The sequence below is a fragment of the Gekko japonicus genome, unplaced genomic scaffold (genome assembly GCF_001447785.1).
Source record: "Gekko japonicus isolate JY-2015 unplaced genomic scaffold, Gekko_japonicus_V1.1 scaffold3718, whole genome shotgun sequence".
In the NCBI taxonomy this organism is placed as follows: domain Eukaryota; kingdom Metazoa; phylum Chordata; class Lepidosauria; order Squamata; family Gekkonidae; genus Gekko; species Gekko japonicus.
Window position 1 is genome coordinate 48,106 of NW_015169287.1, and position 17,370 is coordinate 65,475.

The 17,370-nt window shown below is 51.5% G+C and overlaps 1 protein-coding gene across 1 annotated transcript in view; it reads left to right on the forward strand.

Annotated features, from left to right (window-relative positions):
- NLRX1 (NLR family member X1) overlaps positions 1–17,370 on the forward strand; it is a 29,338-nt gene that overhangs the window by 6,551 nt on the left and 5,417 nt on the right. The window contains exons 3-7 of the mRNA XM_015416574.1: positions 1,590–1,665; positions 4,129–4,226; positions 6,000–6,616; positions 8,438–9,858; positions 13,610–13,696. Of these exons, the coding sequence (XP_015272060.1) occupies positions 1,590–1,665; positions 4,129–4,226; positions 6,000–6,616; positions 8,438–9,858; positions 13,610–13,696 (2,299 nt within the window). The remainder of the gene's footprint in view (positions 1–1,589; positions 1,666–4,128; positions 4,227–5,999; positions 6,617–8,437; positions 9,859–13,609; positions 13,697–17,370) is intronic.

Here is a 17,370-nt window from a genome sequence, read left to right on the forward strand (position 1 = left end):
GGACGTGCAGATCTGTCCTCGCAGAGGAGGGAGAGCTTGGACCAGAATAAAATTTGGTCTTAAAGGTGCCACTGGACTGTTTTGGGCCAGGGGGCTGGGTGGGGGCTCTGCAACTTACCTGGCTGCTTCTTGCTCTGACTGAGGGCTGCTGGGAGCAGAGGGTGGGGCTTGTTGCCTGTGCCCGCCCCCTGGGCTCTTTACTGCCGGAGCTCCGCTCCTGTGCGCTCCTGCAGGAAATGACCCCTGGTTATAGCATCCACAGGTCCAACTGGTGGACACTGACGCCGTTTTAGAGCTAAACTTGGTTATTTTAAAATGTATCTTTAAACGGACGAGTTCAGCTCTAAAACAGTGTCCCCGGATCGGACCTGCGGATGACGCAACATCTAGTGTGGCCCTGACCCTAAACCCATCTGGCTTCTCTAACTCGTCCTTATCACAAGTCTCTTCCCTTCCTCGCTCAAGTCAACAATTAGGATGGTAAATTCCTTGGGGCAGAAGAGACCTGCCCATTCCAGTGATGTATATAACACCATATGCTTTGCAGACGTTATGTTTACAACAGCAAATGCGAGATCACCCAGGCTAGCTCATCAGAACGTGGAAGCTAAGCAAGGTCGGCCCTGGCTAGTATTTGGATGGGAGACCTCTAAGGCAGGGGTGGCCAGACTTGCTTAACATAAGAGCCACACAGAATAAACATCAGACGTTTGGGAGCCACAAGACAGGAACAAATATAACCCACATGTTTTTATAGAAAAATATGCGACGTTGCTTTTTCTTGACATTAAATGAGGCAGCCAAAAATAAAAACAAAAGGGGTAGATGATTATATTGATAATGATTAGATGGGGAGGGAGGGGAGAAAGAGAGAGAGAAAGAAAGGTGGAAAGAAAGGAAGTGTAAAGAAAGCAAATAGATGGGAGAGCGATTAAGAGAGTCTGGCGAAGCAAGCTATGATGCAGCAGCAGCAGCAGATCTGGAAGCAGGAGATGGCGGGTTGCCAAGTCCTACCTTCGTAATAGCGGGGGGAGTTTTGGATGTCCCCGGGAGTCTCCTGGCGCATGTGTGAAGCGCGCGCACCGCGATCACGTCACCCGAAAGGGATGCAATCGCGTCACGCATGTTAGGGGCGGGGCCACAATCACCCGTGGGAAAACCATAGAGTTTCCCCTCGGATGATACAACGTCCCCACCGCAACATGCCCAACACGACTGCGTCACCCCGGGTGACGTGTTCACGCCAGACGCGTCACGCGCTTTGGGGGTAGGGTCCCCCCGGTGGCCCAATTCCTGCCGGCGGGTAACAGTCCTCTCGGGTGGGGGTTTCTCCGCCCCCTGGGGGGACTTGGCAACCCTAAGGAGATGTCCCGTTCCACTGTGGGCCTGATGGAAGCCCTCTGGGGGGTGGCCTGATCCGGCCCTCGGGCCGCATGTTTGACACCCCTGCTCTAAGGCATACCAGGGTTGTGACTGCCTGAAGCCCCACCAGGGGTCCCCATAAGTGAGCTGTGCCTTGATGCCATGAGGAAAGTGCGTCTGAAATCAATGCCGTACAATAACTGCTTCCTCCCTGATGGATTTCCCAGGCGCAGGGAACGACCTCATCCTCACGAGGATCCTCCACATGGACCGGACGTGGTGCTCCTTAACAACACCTCTCAGGTAACGCTCCGCCAAGGACAAGCCGAGGGCACAAGCCTCCACGCCTGGTGGGAATGTGGCATGCATGCCCGCAGCCAGCCGCTCGAGAAATAAATTCGAAGACGACTCGGTCCCTTCATAAGAACATCAGGAGAGCCCTGCTGGATCAGACCAATGAAGGCCCATCTAGCCCAGCATCCTGTCTCACAGAGTAGCCGACCAGGTCCTCTGGAGGGCCAACAACAGGGCTTAGAGGCCGAGGCCTTCCCCTGATAAGAACATCAGAAGAGCCCTGCTGGATCAGACCACTGAGGGTCCATCTAGTCTAGCCTCCTGTCCCACACAGGGGCCAGCCAGTTCCTCTGGAGGGCCAACAACAGGGTGCAGAGGCTGGGGCCTTCCCCTGAAAAGAACATCAGAAGAGCCCTGCTGGATCAGACCAGTGAAGGCCCATCTAGCCCAGCATCCTGTCTCACAGAGTAGCCGACCAGGTCCTCTGGAGGGCCAACAACAGGGCTTAGAGGCCGAGGCCTTCCCCTCAGAAGAACATCAGAAGAGCCCTGCTGGATCAGACCAGTGGTCCATCTAGTCCAGCACCCTGTCTCACACGGTGGCCAACCAGTTCCTCTGGAGGGCCAGCAACAGGACATAGAGGCGAGGCCTTTCCCTCAGAAGAACATCAGAAGAGCCTTGCTGGGTCAGACCAGGGGTCCGTCTAGTCCAGCATCCTGTCTCACGCAGTGGCCATCCAATTCCTCTGGAGGGCCAACAACAGGGCACAGAGGCCAAGGCCTTCCCCTGACGTTGCCTCCTGGCTTTGGGATTGAGAGGCTTGGAGCCTCTGAATGTGGAGGTTCCCCTCAGCCACCATGGCTAGTACCCACTGATAGACTGATCCTCCGTTAATCTATCAAATCCCCTTTTAAAGCTGTTTATTCCTGTGGCCTTCACAACATCCTCTGGCAGCGAATTCCACCTTTTAATCACTCTCTATGTCAAGTAGTCTTTCCTTTTGTGCAGCGTGAACCTACTGCCCATCAGGTTCAATGGATGCCCTTAAGTTCTAGTCTTTTAGGAGAGGAAGAAACATTTCTCTTTGTGAACTCTCCCCACTCCATGCATGATTTTATAAAGCAGAGGGAGCCTGGCGCAGGGTCGGCAGAAGCCTGGGAGGGAGTCAGAGCCCCGGGTGTGAGTCCTTTGGTCAGAGTTTCTTGCCCTGAGAGACTCTGCTGGCTAGCCGCCGGCCAGGGAGTGCGAGAATTCCAGCTGAATGCCTGATCCTGTGCAGCAGCCTGACATGGGCCCGGGCGAGGAGGTCTTGTCATTGGGACCTGAAAGACCGTTCAGCGGCTCCAAGGGAGCCTCAGTATGTGTCCCTAGAGGCGGTGGGCCCAAGTTCCTAGCAGTTCCTAGGAACCAGTTTGCTGTAGTGGCTAAGTGTGCGGACTCTAATCTGGGAGAACCGGGTTTGATTCCCCACTCCTCCGCTTGCACCTGCTGGGTGACCTTGGGCAAGCCAAAGTTCTGTCAGAGCTGTTCTTGAAAAAGGGCAGTTTCTGTCAAGAGCTCTCTCAGCCCCACCTGCCTCACAGGGTGTCTGTTGTGGGGAGGGGAAGGGAAAGGAGTTTGTAAGCCGCTCTGAGACACCTTTGGGTTGTGAAGGGCGGGGTATAAATCCAATCTCTTCTTCTTCTTCTTCTTCTTCTTCTTCTCTAATCTGGGAGAACCAGGTTTGATTCCCCACTCCTCCACTTTCACCTGTTGGATGACCTCGGGTCAGTCACAAGTTCTGTCATAGCTGTTCTTGAAAAAGAGCCGTTTCTGTCAGAGCTCTCTCAGCCCCACCTACCTCACAGGGTGTCTGTTGTGGGGAGGGGAAGGGAAAAGGAGTTTGTAAGCCGCTCTGAGACACCTTTGGGTAATGAAGGGCGGGGTATAAATCCAATCTCTTCTTCTTCTCCTCCTTCTTCTCCTTCTCCTCCTCCTCCATTTTATCCTCACCACTGAGAGCCAGTTTGGAATAGTGGTTAGGTGTGCGGACTCTAATCTGGGAGAACTGGGTTTGATTCCCCACTCCTCCACATGCAGCTGCCAGTGTGACCTTGGGTCAGTCACAAGTTTTTTCAGAGCTGTTCTCTTAAGAGCAGTCCTTGAAAGAGCTCTGTCAGCTCCACCCACCTCACGGGGTGTCTGTTGTGGGGAGGGGAAGGGAAAAGGATTGTAAGACGCTCCGAGACTCCTTCGGGTAGTGAATGGTGGGATATAAATCCAGTCTCCTCCTCCTCCTCCTCCTCTTCTTCTTCTTCTTCTGTGCGGTAGGTTAGGGTGAGAGAGTGTGACTAGCCCCTGGTCACCCAGTGAGCTCCTATGACACGAGCGGGGATTCGAACCCGGGTCTCCCATATGCTAGTCTGACACTTTTGACCACTACACCACGCTGGCATATTGTTAGCCCTGGCATCTCCCTTTGTTCTCTTGCAGGGGCTTTGTCCGTCATCAAGGAGGATATCAGGGGGGTCCGTCTCAACCTACCTCCCCCCGACCAAGCCAGATGGCCCTGAAGAATGTGGCCACTTCTGGTAAGTGCCCGTGCCCTTTGCATGGCCCAGGTTGGTGGTCAGCAGCTAAGAGTGGCCACAAGGCCACAGTAATCCCCTCTACTCCTGGAACCGGAGCCAAGCCCCTTTCTGTCTTCTTACTAGTGTCCTGGGAAGTCTGTTAAGGCAGTTCTTTGGATGGAAGGAATTTGGTCCTGGGTGCAGAAGTGAAATCGGCTCTCCTTTTATTTTTAAAGCAAGTTGGTAGCTCTTCCGTCTGTGAAATGAGGCTCGAGAGGATAAGGGCAACGCCTGACAAAGAGTCAGGAACCGAAGAACTGGCCAAATCCAGTCTGTGGCAGTCCCAGGGCAGTTCCTGGCTGCACCCCATTGACTAGGCCGGCTGGAATAAATTATGCAAAACTATCAATCTTGCAGAATGGATTATTCTAAATCTTGCAAATCTGGGGAACAGGGACATCCAGTGGTCAGGATGGGCAAAGCTTACTGCCTTCCCTCTTGTCTAGTAGATATTATGCAAAATAGTAGAAAAAAACAGAATAAACTGTGCAGAACAGCAGGGATTCTGCATTATCTCCTTTCATGCCAGTTTTTCTGGGAGTGGAACCTCCCTTCTGTTCAAGGGCTGCCCTGCCAACAGCCAGCAAGCCACCCCTTGCTGAGTTTATTTATTTAATTTGTATCCAACATCCTTAATTAAAATGAATCCGTGGGAGAGTCCAGTTAAAACGGAGCAGAGAGGATAATTGCAGAAAGATTTTTTTAAAAAAGAGCAAGCTGATCTCCAAAAGGCGTCTAGCTGCCAGCCGCCATCTGAACAATTTGACATCTTCCTCCTTCTTGCAGATTCCTCCCAGGAGATAACAAATAAAGTAGCTAAATTTTGCCTTCGGGCCTGTGGGATACGCAAGCGGCTGACCAAGTCTGAATAATAACCTCCCTGTCTCCGTCCCCTCGCAATCAGCGCTCCATCTTATATTTTCTTCTATATATTTTATTTTTATTTCTTATCCTTATCCTTACTATTACTGATCTTGTATCGAAATAAACTTCGAACTCCGTATCCCACATTTCTCCCCGATGGGGACCCAAAGCAACTTGCGTCGTTCTCCCTGCCTGTATTTTTATCCTCACAACAACCCTGTGAGGTGGGTCAGGCTGAGAGAGTGTGACTGGGCCTAGGTCACCCAGCAAGCTTCCATGGCACATTGGGGATTCGAATCTGGCCCTCCCCGGATCCTAGTCCGACACACTGAACCCCTACACCACACTGGTTGTCTGGTGTGTTAGTCTTTGCACCCAGCTGGAGATGACTAGCAAAGCACTCCTACACAGGTCTACTCAGAATGCTACTCGGGTCTATCCAGTAGGGTTTAGTCCCAGAAAAGGGTTCTGAGGATTGGACTGTAGGACTGGGCTGGTGGCGATGAGCAGGGGTCATTTCCTGCGGGAGCACACAGGAGCGGAGCTCCGGCAGTAAAGAGCCCAGGGGGTGGGCACATGCAACAAGCCACACCCCCTGCTCCCAGCAGCCCTCAGTCAGAGCAAAAAGCAGCCCCACCCCACCCTGGCCCAAAACAGTCCAGTGGCACCTTTAAGACCAAGTTTTATTCAGGTCCAAGCTTTCCCTCCTCTGCGAGGACACACTTCCGGTGATGTCAGGGGGTGTGGCCTATGCAAATGAGTTATGTTAATGAGTTATGCTAATGAGCTCCTGCACCTCTTTTTCTACGAAATGACCCCTGGCGATGAGGATGCCTTCCAAGTCTCTGCTGTTTTCTCTCTCCTCTCCAGAAGCCATTGAGAAACACAAGAAGCACTTGGCCGACTGGTTCCGCCAGCAGCCCAATGAGGAGAGGCAGTTCGGGCCGTCCTTCTCGCTGGACACGACCCACGTGGACCCCGTCATCCGAGAGAGCTCCCTGGAGGAGATCCTGAAGCCCTCTCCCGAGATGACCATCCAGAACCAGCTCCAGGCCCCCGGCACCAACGTCATCGGCCTCCAGAACCTCTTCGACATGGACGCCTGCGGCCGCCAAGTAAAGAACGTGGTCCTGTATGGCACGGTGGGCACCGGGAAGAGCACCCTGATCAAGAAGATGGTGATGGACTGGTGCCACGGCCGCCTGCCCCGCTTTGAGCTGCTGCTCCCCTTCTCCTGCGAGGACCTGTCCCAGAACAACGCGCCCATTTCTTTGCGCCGTCTGATCACCAAGAAGTACCTGCACCTCCGGGAGGTGGTGCCCGTGCTGGGCTCGACCCACCTCAAGGTGCTTTTCATCCTCAACGGCATGGAGCGCCTCAACTTGGACTTCCGCCTGGCCCACACGGAGCTCTGCTGCGACCCCAACGAGCCGGTGCTTCCTTCGGCCATCGTGATCAACCTGATGAGGAAGTACATGATGCCAGAGGTTGGTGTTGCAAGGATTTAGAAACCGGAAGGGGATGACATAGGCGCGGTCGATCTTCCCCCTGCTCCGCTTCCTTCCCTCTCAGCATGCAAGGTAAAGGTAAAAGGTCTCCCTTGCTCGAAAGCCGGTTGAATCTGACTCTAGTGGTGCAATGCTCGTCTCCGTTTCCAAGCCGAAGAGCCAGCGCTGTCCGAAGGCATTTCCGTGGTCATGTGGCCGGCATGACTAAACACCAAGGCGCCCGGAACGCTGTTACCTTCCCACCGAAGCGGTACCTATTTATCTACTTGCAATTTCTTGCTTTCGAACTGCTAGGTTGGGAGGAGCTGGGGCCAGAGATGGGAGCTCACTCCGTCTTGCGGCACCTGGGTCTCGAACTGCCGAGCTGCCGACCTTCCGACCTTCCGGTCTGCAGCCTCAGCGTCTTAACCTCTAAACCACCGCAGCCCCAAGAATGAATATGCACATGGATAATTGTTTACTGGCTAGTGTTGCCAGGCATGGCTTGGTAACCACCAGTGGGAGACTAGATGAGGTAGGGACAAGGAAGGTCAACAACGTCATGACGTCACTTCCTGGAAAACCCAGATGTGACATCATGCCTCTCTAGGAATTGTCAGAAACTCTGTGGTTACATGCTCCCAACATGCACATGGCAACTTTATTAGTGGCTAGCATCGGGGCAAAATAAAAAAAGCAGTTTCTGTCAGAGCCCTCTCAGCCCCGCCTACCTCACAGGGTGTCTGTTGTTGGGTGGGGAAAGGGAAAGAAGTTTGTAAGCCGCTATGAGACTCTGAGTGAAGGGCGGGGTATAAATCCAATCTCCTCCTCTTCCTCTTCCTCTTCATCATCATCTAGGAAAGTCGTTACGTATCTTTCACCCTCTGTTAAAATCTGTATAAGGAAACAGTTAACTGGAAATAAGCTAGACTGACCTGGAGTTTTTTAAAGCAGTCTTTCCTTAAACAGACTTCAATAGAGGGTGAAAGAGACATAAGGACTTTCCTGAATGTGTTAAATTTTATACCAGCATTTTGGTGTTATGCTACGTTGTGTATTTCATGAACTTTCGCAGGGGTCATTTCGTAGAAAAAGAGGTGCAGAGCTCATTAACATAACTCATTAGCATAACTTATTTGCATAGGCCACACCCCCTGACATCACCGGAAGTGTGTCAGAAGGCAACACCCACCACTCATGCTCCACTGCACTGTTTTGGATTGCTAGCTTTTGGGGGGGGGGAAACGTGCAGATCTGTCCTCACAGAGGAGGGAGAGCTCGTACCTGAATAAAACTTGGTCTTAAAGGTGCCACTGGACTGTTTTGGACCTGTTGGCTCTGCAACTCACCTGGCTGCTTCTTGCTCTGACTGAGGGCTGCTGGGAGCAGGGGGTGGGGCTTCTTGCATGTGCCCACCCCCTGGGCTCTTTACTGCCGGAGCTCCACTCCTGTGCGCTCCTGCAGGAAATGACCCCTGAACTTTTGGGGTTCTGCAGTGATATGTGTCTCCATGGAAGGCCATGAAAGGGGAGTGAGAAGACAAAGTGACTGAGAGGAGGGGTCAGAGGGCAGCTCCCAGGTTAAGACAAAGGGAGGTATCTCATTCAAAGAGAGAACACCTAGACACGCTTTGAGTGATGTAGTGCCCTCCTGTGTCCAGGCATGCTGAGTCGCTCACTCCAGCAATCATAACAAGCAACAGCCAACAAGGATCCCTTGCCTACCATTAATTTAATCATAACAAGCAACAGCCAACAAGGATAGAAGCATCCCTTGCCTACCATTAATCTTTCCTGCCCTTATCTGCTCCTGTCCCCCTAGGCGAGCATCATTGTCACCACCCGCCCCTCTGCCGTGCGCCGGCTCCCCAGCAAGTTTGTGGGCCGCTACGTCGAGGTCTGCGGTTTCTCCAACGTCAACCTTCAGAAGCTCTACTTCCAGATGCGCCTGAGCCAACCCGATTGCAGCGGCGCTTCCGGTCCCGCCACGGCGGAAGAGTCGAGCGAGCGGGACAATCTGGTGGAGATGCTCTCGAGGAACTTGGAGCGCCACAACCAGATCGCGGCCGCTTGCTTCCTGCCTTCCTACTGTTGGCTGGTCTGCACCACCTTGCACTTCCTCTACTTCACCAAGTCGGTGCCCCCCGCTCAGACGCTCACTGGCATCTACACCAGCTTCCTGCGGCTCAACTTCAGCGGGGAGGTGCTGGACAGCACCGACCCCTCCAACATCTCCATGATGAAGTACGTGGCCAAAACGGTGGGCAAACTGGCCTACAAAGGGGTGATGTCCCGGCAGACGTCCTTCTCGGAGGAGGACCTGCGCCACTGCTTCGAGGTGGAGATGAAGGAGGAGAGCGAGCTCAACCTCCTGAATGTCTTCCGCAGTGACGTCTTCCGCTTCTTCCTCACTCCCTGTGTCCAGCCGGGCAAGGAGCACACCTTTGTCTTCACCATTCCCGCCATGCAGGAGTACTTGGCAGCCCTTTACGTGGTCCTGGGCGAGAAGAAGACCTTGACGCAACGGATAGGCAAGGAGGTCTCCGAGGTCATCGGCAAGGTGAGCGAAGACGTCGCCGTGGTCCTCAGCATTGTCTCCAAGTTCTTGCCGCTGCGCATCTTGCCGCTGCTCTTCAACCTCATCAAGATCTTCCCCCGCTACTTCAGTCGCTTCAGCAGCAAGGACCGCGACACCATCGCTCGCACCATGGCGGTGGAGATGTTCAAGGAGGAGGACTACTTCAACGACGACGTCTTGGATCAGATCAACTCCAGCATCCTCGGGGTGGAGGGACCCATGCGCCATCCGGACGAGGCCTCCGACGACGAGGTCTTTGAACTGTTCCCCATCTTCATGGGTGGGTTGCTCTCGCGGCGTAACCGGGCCATCTTGGACCAGCTGGGCTGCCCTATCAAGAACCTGACAGTCTTTGAGATCGCCAAGGCCATGAAGAAGACGGTCATCCGCAACAGTCGTAAGGGCCTGCCCCCGTCTGAGCTCATGGATTACCTCTTCTTCCTGCACGAGTTCCAGAACGAGCGCTTCACGGCCGAGGCCGTCCAGTCCTTGAGGACCATCAACCTCTCCTCCGTCAAGATGACCCCACTCAAATGCTCTGTCCTGGCATCTGTGGTGGGCACCACAAGCCATGAGGTGGAGGAACTCAACTTGGCCTCTTGCCACCTGGATGTCAACAGTCTGAGGACTCTGTTCCCTGTCTTCCTGAGGTGCAAGAAGCTCCAGTGAGTGTTGGTGTCTCCTTGGCCTCATCTTGGCACATCACAGGTGCCATTTTAAACTAGAGGGGCTTAGAGCTGTGCATGCCACCCTGAGCTCCTTGGAGGAAAGGCAAGAGAGCTGTGCGATACATAGGCAAAACTGAGCATACATGCTCAGAGGGCTATAGCTGAGCACATGAACGCATGATGCTACCTTAATACTGAATCAGAGCACAGGTCCATCAAGGTCAGTATTGTCTACTCAGACTGGCAGCCGCTCCCCAGGGTCTCAGGAAGAAGCCTTTCACATCACCTCCTACCTGATCCTTTTAGCTGGTGATACCAAGGATTGAAAGTAAGATACAGGAAGGGGAAAACAAACTTGACCCACAAGGGTAAGAAAGAAGTCTGATAAAAGGCCAATATTAAAAACCTAGTTGAAACTGAAGTCAGGAGGGCGACGCCATCCCCCTCCTGACTACGGAGGGACCCTCCCAGTCAGCACCCGAGAGAAGACCGAATCGAATCCCAGGCCGTTTCCGGGAGGACCCGAAACGCTGGCACAACACCCTCGTAGGGGAGGATGGAAGATTTGTATTCACTTACCGTGAAGCTTCCTTCTCGGTGGTCCAGAGTGGAGCAGTCCTAGGAGTAAGGAGTCAAGGACTGCCCCACTCCTGGACCACCGGAGAATACCCAGGGAAGGGAGGCGGACGAGGTTGCGGGGCAGATTGGGCAGTACGTCAAGGGTATGACCGCTGGAAGGTGGGATGGTGGGTTGAGGAGCGAGACCAGAACCCTCTGGAAACCCAGTCTTGTGGGTAGGTTCCTTTAAGAAGTGGGTAGTGGATGGAACAGGTGTTGGAGCTGAAGACAAATAAAAGAGAGTTTTCAGGTGTAAGCCGGGGAGGATGCAGGTGGCGGTTCGAGGAAAGAGGTTCAAGGAAAGATGGAGAGGAGGGAGCAAGAGGCCTCCAGGCCATATCCACTCGAATGCGCCTATCGAACCCCACCGTTGGTTAGGAGTGAACTTAACTCTGCCAACAGGAGTCTGAGGTGAACCCTGACTCTCCGCTTCAGCAACATCCTGGATCCTATCCACGGCCGACTAGACCTCGTCCTACTACCCGAAGGTGACACTTATAATATACAAAAATACAGGTATTTATTAGAAAGGCAGTTAAAAACATACATAAGGGCCCAATGAAAGCCTCGTTAAAAAGTTCAAGTGTACTGAACACAAGAGCCAATGCACATGACCTGATGCGTTTCCGCCCTATTGACGGCCTTCTTCAGAGGTCAAACCGTATTGAGGTACATGTAACAATAATACATATTACAACAAGATAACCAATAAGTAAATACTGGACCAAGAAAAGGAAGGTTTAACCTTGTGTTTAGGTCACTTGAACTTTTTCACAAGGCTGTCGTTGGACCCTTATATGTTTTTAACTGTCTTTCTAATAAATTACATGTATTTTTGTATAAGTTTCAACTAGGTTTTTAATATTGGCCCTTTATCAGACATCTTTCTTACCCTTGCGGTTCTTGATACCAAGGACCAGGGGTCATTTCCTGCAGGAGCGCACAGGAGCGGAGCTCCTGCAGTAAAGAGCCCAGGGGGCGGGCACATGCAACAAGTCCCACCCACTGCTCCCAGCAGCCCTTAGTCAGAGCAAGAAGCAGCCAGGTAAGTTGCAGAGCTTTCCCCGCCCCCCCCAGCCCAAAACAGTCCAGTGGCACCTTTAAGACCAAGTTTTATTCAGGTACAAGCTCTCCCTCCAGACATCTTTCTTACCCTTGTGGTTCTTGATACCAAGGACTGAACCTGGGACCTTCTGCATGCCAAGCAGATGCTCTGCCACTGAGCCACGGCATGCGTAAGGTTCAGACCTTGGCGTCTCCAGCCAAAACAGATCTCTGTCTCTCTAGTACATTTTCATCCCACCCTTCTGCAAAGTATCTCAGGGCATGGTATACTGTTCTCCCTTCCTCTTTTTATTCTCACAACGACCTTGTGAGGTGGGTTAGGCTGAAAGAGGGAGAGTGACTGGGCCAGGGTGAGCCAGCAAGTTTTGTGACTGTAGTCTTAAGACTCTAACCACTACACCACACTTTCAGGTAGTGAGGCTGGGAAAGGCCTCTCTGCCAAAGGCATGGGGAGCTTCCCCCTCTGCCACTGATGGGCCATCGGTATGTCTGCCACTCCACTTGACCTGGATGGCCCAGGTTAGCCTGATCCCGTCAGATCTCGAAAGCTAAGCAGGGCTAGTATTTGGAAGGGCAACTGAAATGTCTCTTGCCTTAAAAACAAGTCTAGCTCACCACCTAGTGGTGCATGTCAGGTCTCCCAGTTAAGACACTCTCCACCAGTGATCGTTTATTGAGATATGCTTATTTCAGAAACAGACTCTGTGTCGGAACTGAAAGTTGGCTCGAAGAATTCTCAGATATAGGCAATACAAAATGCATCCCCACACCCCATACACACGTCATCAAGCGGCCCCTACGGTTGCTATGGCACCCTGACAGATATATGGGGCCTTATCTATAAAGCAGGCAAAAGAGTTTCCAAGGTCAGCTCTCATGGGAACCAGCGATGGGGCACAGTCTTCTGGAAAGTTTTGGCTACTACAAGCACACACTCTCACATCTATGCACTCCCATCAGGAATTTTCCTACACCCAGATTTACGGCAAGCAGAAGAGAGGAGAAGAGAGTGAAAGACAGGGGAACGAAACTGATGCTTGACAGTGCATAACACTAAAAGAGCTAGAACGTCTCGCTGCCAGACAATCTTAGGGTCTCCTGGCTATTCTACACATATTGCCATATGGTAATTAATTGATTGATTCCATGGTACTAATAATCATGTTTAACCTTCTTGGGTCCCGGTCTGCAAGAGAGACGGATCGGGGGCACATCAAGTGGGCGCAATCACACCACAACATCTGGGAAGCAATGGCCAACCACCTCTGTTTGTCTCTTGCCTTGGAAACCCCACTGGGTTGCCGTACGTTGGCTTCGACTCGACAACATTTTATACACACACAGTCATTTTGAGAATTCAGAAATTTCAGGAGAGCCTTATGCCATTTTTGATTTCCCTGAGCTGAAAGGAAACAGCAAATTTGGGATATGATTTTGGCTCAGAAATATCCAAATGCAAACTCCTAGCTGTGGCTACAGACAAGAAATCCTTCCTGGGAGCACACTGATGGGATACTCGCAAATAATAATATATCCCCCCCAAGGGGGAAAAAAACCCCACAATTACATATCAGAAAAGGGAGGAGAGTCTTACTTATATCTCTCTAAACTCCAGCAAGATTTTTAAAAGGTCTGGACTACTATTAAAAAAAATTTAAAAAAGAGGTAACTTTAGAAAGAGATTTTGAGGTGTACAACATCGATTTGAATAATTTCAGATAACAATCTGTACGCATTTTAAAATTGCAGGCACAAGACATTACAGCTCAGAGCAAGTTAAATACAAAATCAAAAACCTCAATTTTCCACGCTGCCTGCAATACAACACTCACCGGCTGGGGGGAAGAGCACGGTGAGGAAGGGTAGAGGGCAAAATCAAATCATTCCTGGCATTGACGACAGCTTGTTGGAATATATATATATTTAAATGCTCCTTGGACTGTCGTCTCTCCTGTCACCAGAGGGTGGCAAACTATGATCAGGAGTGGATGGAGACAGGAAGGGCATTGCAGTTTCTGATGTAGTATAAAATGCTGATCTGTTTTCTCTCGCCCCTCCCCCTCAGCTTGCAGCTCAACAGTCTGGGGCCAGAAGCTTGCAGGGAGATCCGAGACCTGCTCTTGCACGAGAAATGTATGGTGAGCACGTTACGGTAAGTGTGAAAGGGGGCGTGGCCAGAGGGAGCCCTCACTCCCACTTGGGGAGGCAAGGGTCCGAGACCTTCTAATGCTATTCGATTGGCAGCCACTCTGGCGGCTTCTTAGGTGCCAATTAGAATGGCAATTAAGTGGCGGGGTTGTCAACCTCCAGGTGGGGCCTGGAGATCTCCCAGAATTACAGTTGATCTCCAGATGACAGAAATCAGTTTCCCTGGAGAAATGTTCAGGGTAGCTGTGTTGGTCTGCAGCGGAACAGCTAGATTTGAGTCCAGGGGAGGGCAGGCTTCATGGCCGAACAGCCCACTGAAGTCCCTGTATTTCCCAAGCTCCACCACCTTAGGGTTGCCAACTCTGAGTTGGGAAATACCTGGAGATTTGGGAGGTGGAGCCTGGGGAGGGCGGGGTTTGGTGAGGGGAGGGACCTCAGCAGGGTACAATGCCATAGAGCCCACCCTCCAAAGCAGCCGTTTTCTCCAGGGGAACTGATCTCTTTTACCTGGAGAGCAGTTGTAATAGTGGGAGGTCTCCAGGGCCCACCTGGAGTTTGGCAACCCTAGGCATTGGGTGATATCTCATGGCTTTTAATGGCACAGTGAGTCAGTGTGTGTGTGTAGCTGATTTTTACTTGCTCTTATTGGGGGGTTTGTGGTTGCTGCAAAACATAAGAGAAGCCCATGTTGGATCAGGCCAATGGCCCATCCAGTCCAACACTCTGTGCCACACGGTGGCCACAAACCCAGATGCCATCAGATTTCTGACAAAAAATGAGGTAGAAACATTCATAACAAATAAATATAGAAATATCGGGTGGGTGAAGTTGGGGTTGGGAGGATTAGCGGCTTGCAAAAGGGCACCTGCTGAATTTGTGGCAGAGGAGACGTCTGAACTCGGGACTGACTTTCAGGCACTACGCTGGGCTAATTGTTCGACAAACATTCAGCCCTGCAGCGAGAAACCTCAAAGTGAGCAACTGTAGTACGTTACACAGAAAGTTCCTGTACCACTATTTAATGTGTAAAAGCGATGTCAATAGCACATCCTTAAATTGTGCTTCTTTGAGCCAATGTTTGCTTTTCAAAACTGTTCTGTTCTGCTATTTTTATTGGGACATTTTGGGGGGGTTTGCATTATTTTGCTACTTAAAGGTAAAGGATCCCTTGCACGAAAACCAGTCGAGTCCGACTCTAGGGTTGCGGTGCTCATCTCCGTTTCAAAGCCGAAGAGTCAGCACTGTCCGAAGACCTTTCCGTGGTCATGTGGCCGGCATGACTAAACACCAAGGCGCACGGAACGCTGTTACCTTCCCACTGAAGTGGTACCTATTTATCTACTTGCAATTCTTGCTTTCGAACTGCTAGGTTGGCAGGAGCTGGAACTAGAGACGGGAGCTCACTCCGTCATGCGGCACCCGGGTCTCGAACTGCTGAACTACTGACCTTCCACAGCCTGCAGTTCAGCGTCTTAACCACTTGAGCCACCGCAGCTCCTTTTTTTTGCTACTTACCTTGGAACAAATAGTTTTCTATAGTAGGGGAGTTTTCCCCAGTTGTCTTATCTGCAGAGGACACCCTGTGCATTGCAAAAGATTCTGGGATGCATTCTAGACGCCACCATCCCTTCTAGGGTTGCCAGTCTCCAGGTGGGGCCTGGGGATCTCCCGCTTTTACAACCGATCTCCACTGAAAGAGATCAGCTCCCCTGGAGAAAATGGCACCTTTGAAGGGCGGACTCTACGGCATTATACCCTGCTGAGTCCCCTCCCCTCCCCAAACCCCACCCTCTCCTGGATCCATCCCCAAAGTCTCCAGGTATGTTCCCAACCCAGACCTTTCAACCCTAATCCGTTCACTCTGCCAACTTTCTTGAGCTTCTGTGTTGCTCTGCATGAACTGAAAAGCACGTGCCTGGAAGATCACATCCCGCACTCCTTCACAACTGCATATTTTGGGGACAGGTCAGGGTGGAAGTCCAGTTGCCTTGTAGAGGGAGCCGTCTCCTGTGTGTGGCCTATAATAAGATTATGTAGAACCTCCGGTTTCTCCAGAATGCCACTGGAAATTCTAAAGAAAAATATTTTTAAAAAATACATCCCGGTGGCTTAAGCAAGAAACGAAGGCGCTTACACAACCACTGGGGCCTGCAGAAACCTAGAGCTGTGGTAAGCAGGGTTGCCAGCCGCTCGGAGAAAAACTGTCCTGTCCTTTTAATAGAGGTTTAATGTGACGTTATCTACCCCCTTGATTTAGCTGCACATTTCCATATATTAGGCCTCTATTAAATAGATAGTAAATTTTCTCCAGGCCTGTTGGCAACCCTGAATTAAAGGCTGCCATATGGTCTTCTATTTCCTCCTTAGGTCTGGTGCTGGGAAATGTGATTGCAGAGCCCTGAGGGGGTAAAAAAGGACCGTACCACTTCAAATTGTGATGGAGGAAACGCAGGAAAGTTTTCCCATGTACAGGACTTCCTGCTAATAAAACACCAGGGACATCTGAAGAAGTGAGCAGTGGCTCACAAAAGCTGGACTCTTGCTCTTTTCTATGCTACATGCCGACTAACATGGCTAGCCATCTTGATCTGTCACCAGGGGAAAAGTAAAACCTCTTCCTATGGTGATACCTTTGCCAGGGCTCTTTTTGTAGAAAAAGCCCAGCAGGAACTCATTAGCATAATAGGCCACACCCCTGACAGCACAGCTTATTAGCACATTAGGCCGCACCCCCATGTTACCAGAAGTGTGGTCATCCAGCCACACCCACCTTTTGCTTGTTATTCTGTTTACCTTGTTTGTTGTCAAAACCCAGGGCTTTTTTGTAGCAGGAACTCCTTTGCATGTTAGGCCACACACCCCTAATGTAGCCAATCCTAATGAGTTTCTGCTGTTGGGTGTTGCCTATTATGCTAATGAGTTCCTGCTGGGCGTGGCCAACTCAGGAGCCAGCCGAAACTCCGTTCCTGTGCGTTCCTGTGCGTTCCTGCCCCAAAATAGCCCTGCCTTTCTCTTTGCAAAGAATTTTGAACACATGGAAGGATGTTAAAACGTGAATTCCTGCCTGCAATCTAAACTGGTACAGTCCTTTCTGCCACCCCGTTCTACTGCTGGATGTGTGAACTCGGCTGGTTCTCTCATAGAATCATAGAGTTGTAAGGGACCTTCGGGGTCATCTAGTCCAACCCCCTGCACAATGCAGGAAATCCACAAATACCTCCCCAACACACACACCCAGTGACCCCTCTTCCATGCCCAGAAGGTGACAAAAAACTTCCAGGATTACCAGCCAAACTGGCCTGGAGAAAAATTGCTTCCTGACCCCAAAGTGGCGATCAGCATTTCCCTGGGTGTGTAAGAAAGGGCCACGAGAACTAAGCACTGAGGCAACCCTTCCTGCCCTCCCTCTCATGATCTGCCCAAGTTCACAGAATCCGCATTGCTGTCAGGTGGCCATCTAGCCTCTGTTTGAAAACCTCCCAAGGAGAGCCCACCACCTCCCGAGGAAGCCCGTTCCACTAAGGAGCCACTCTAACTGTCAGGAAGTTCTTCCTAATGTTAAGCCGAAAACTCTTCTGATTTAATTTCAACCCGTTGGTTCCGGTCCAACCTTCTGGGGCAACAGAAACAAACTCCGCACCAACAGGGGTCGTTTCATAGAAAAAGAGCTAGGGGAAC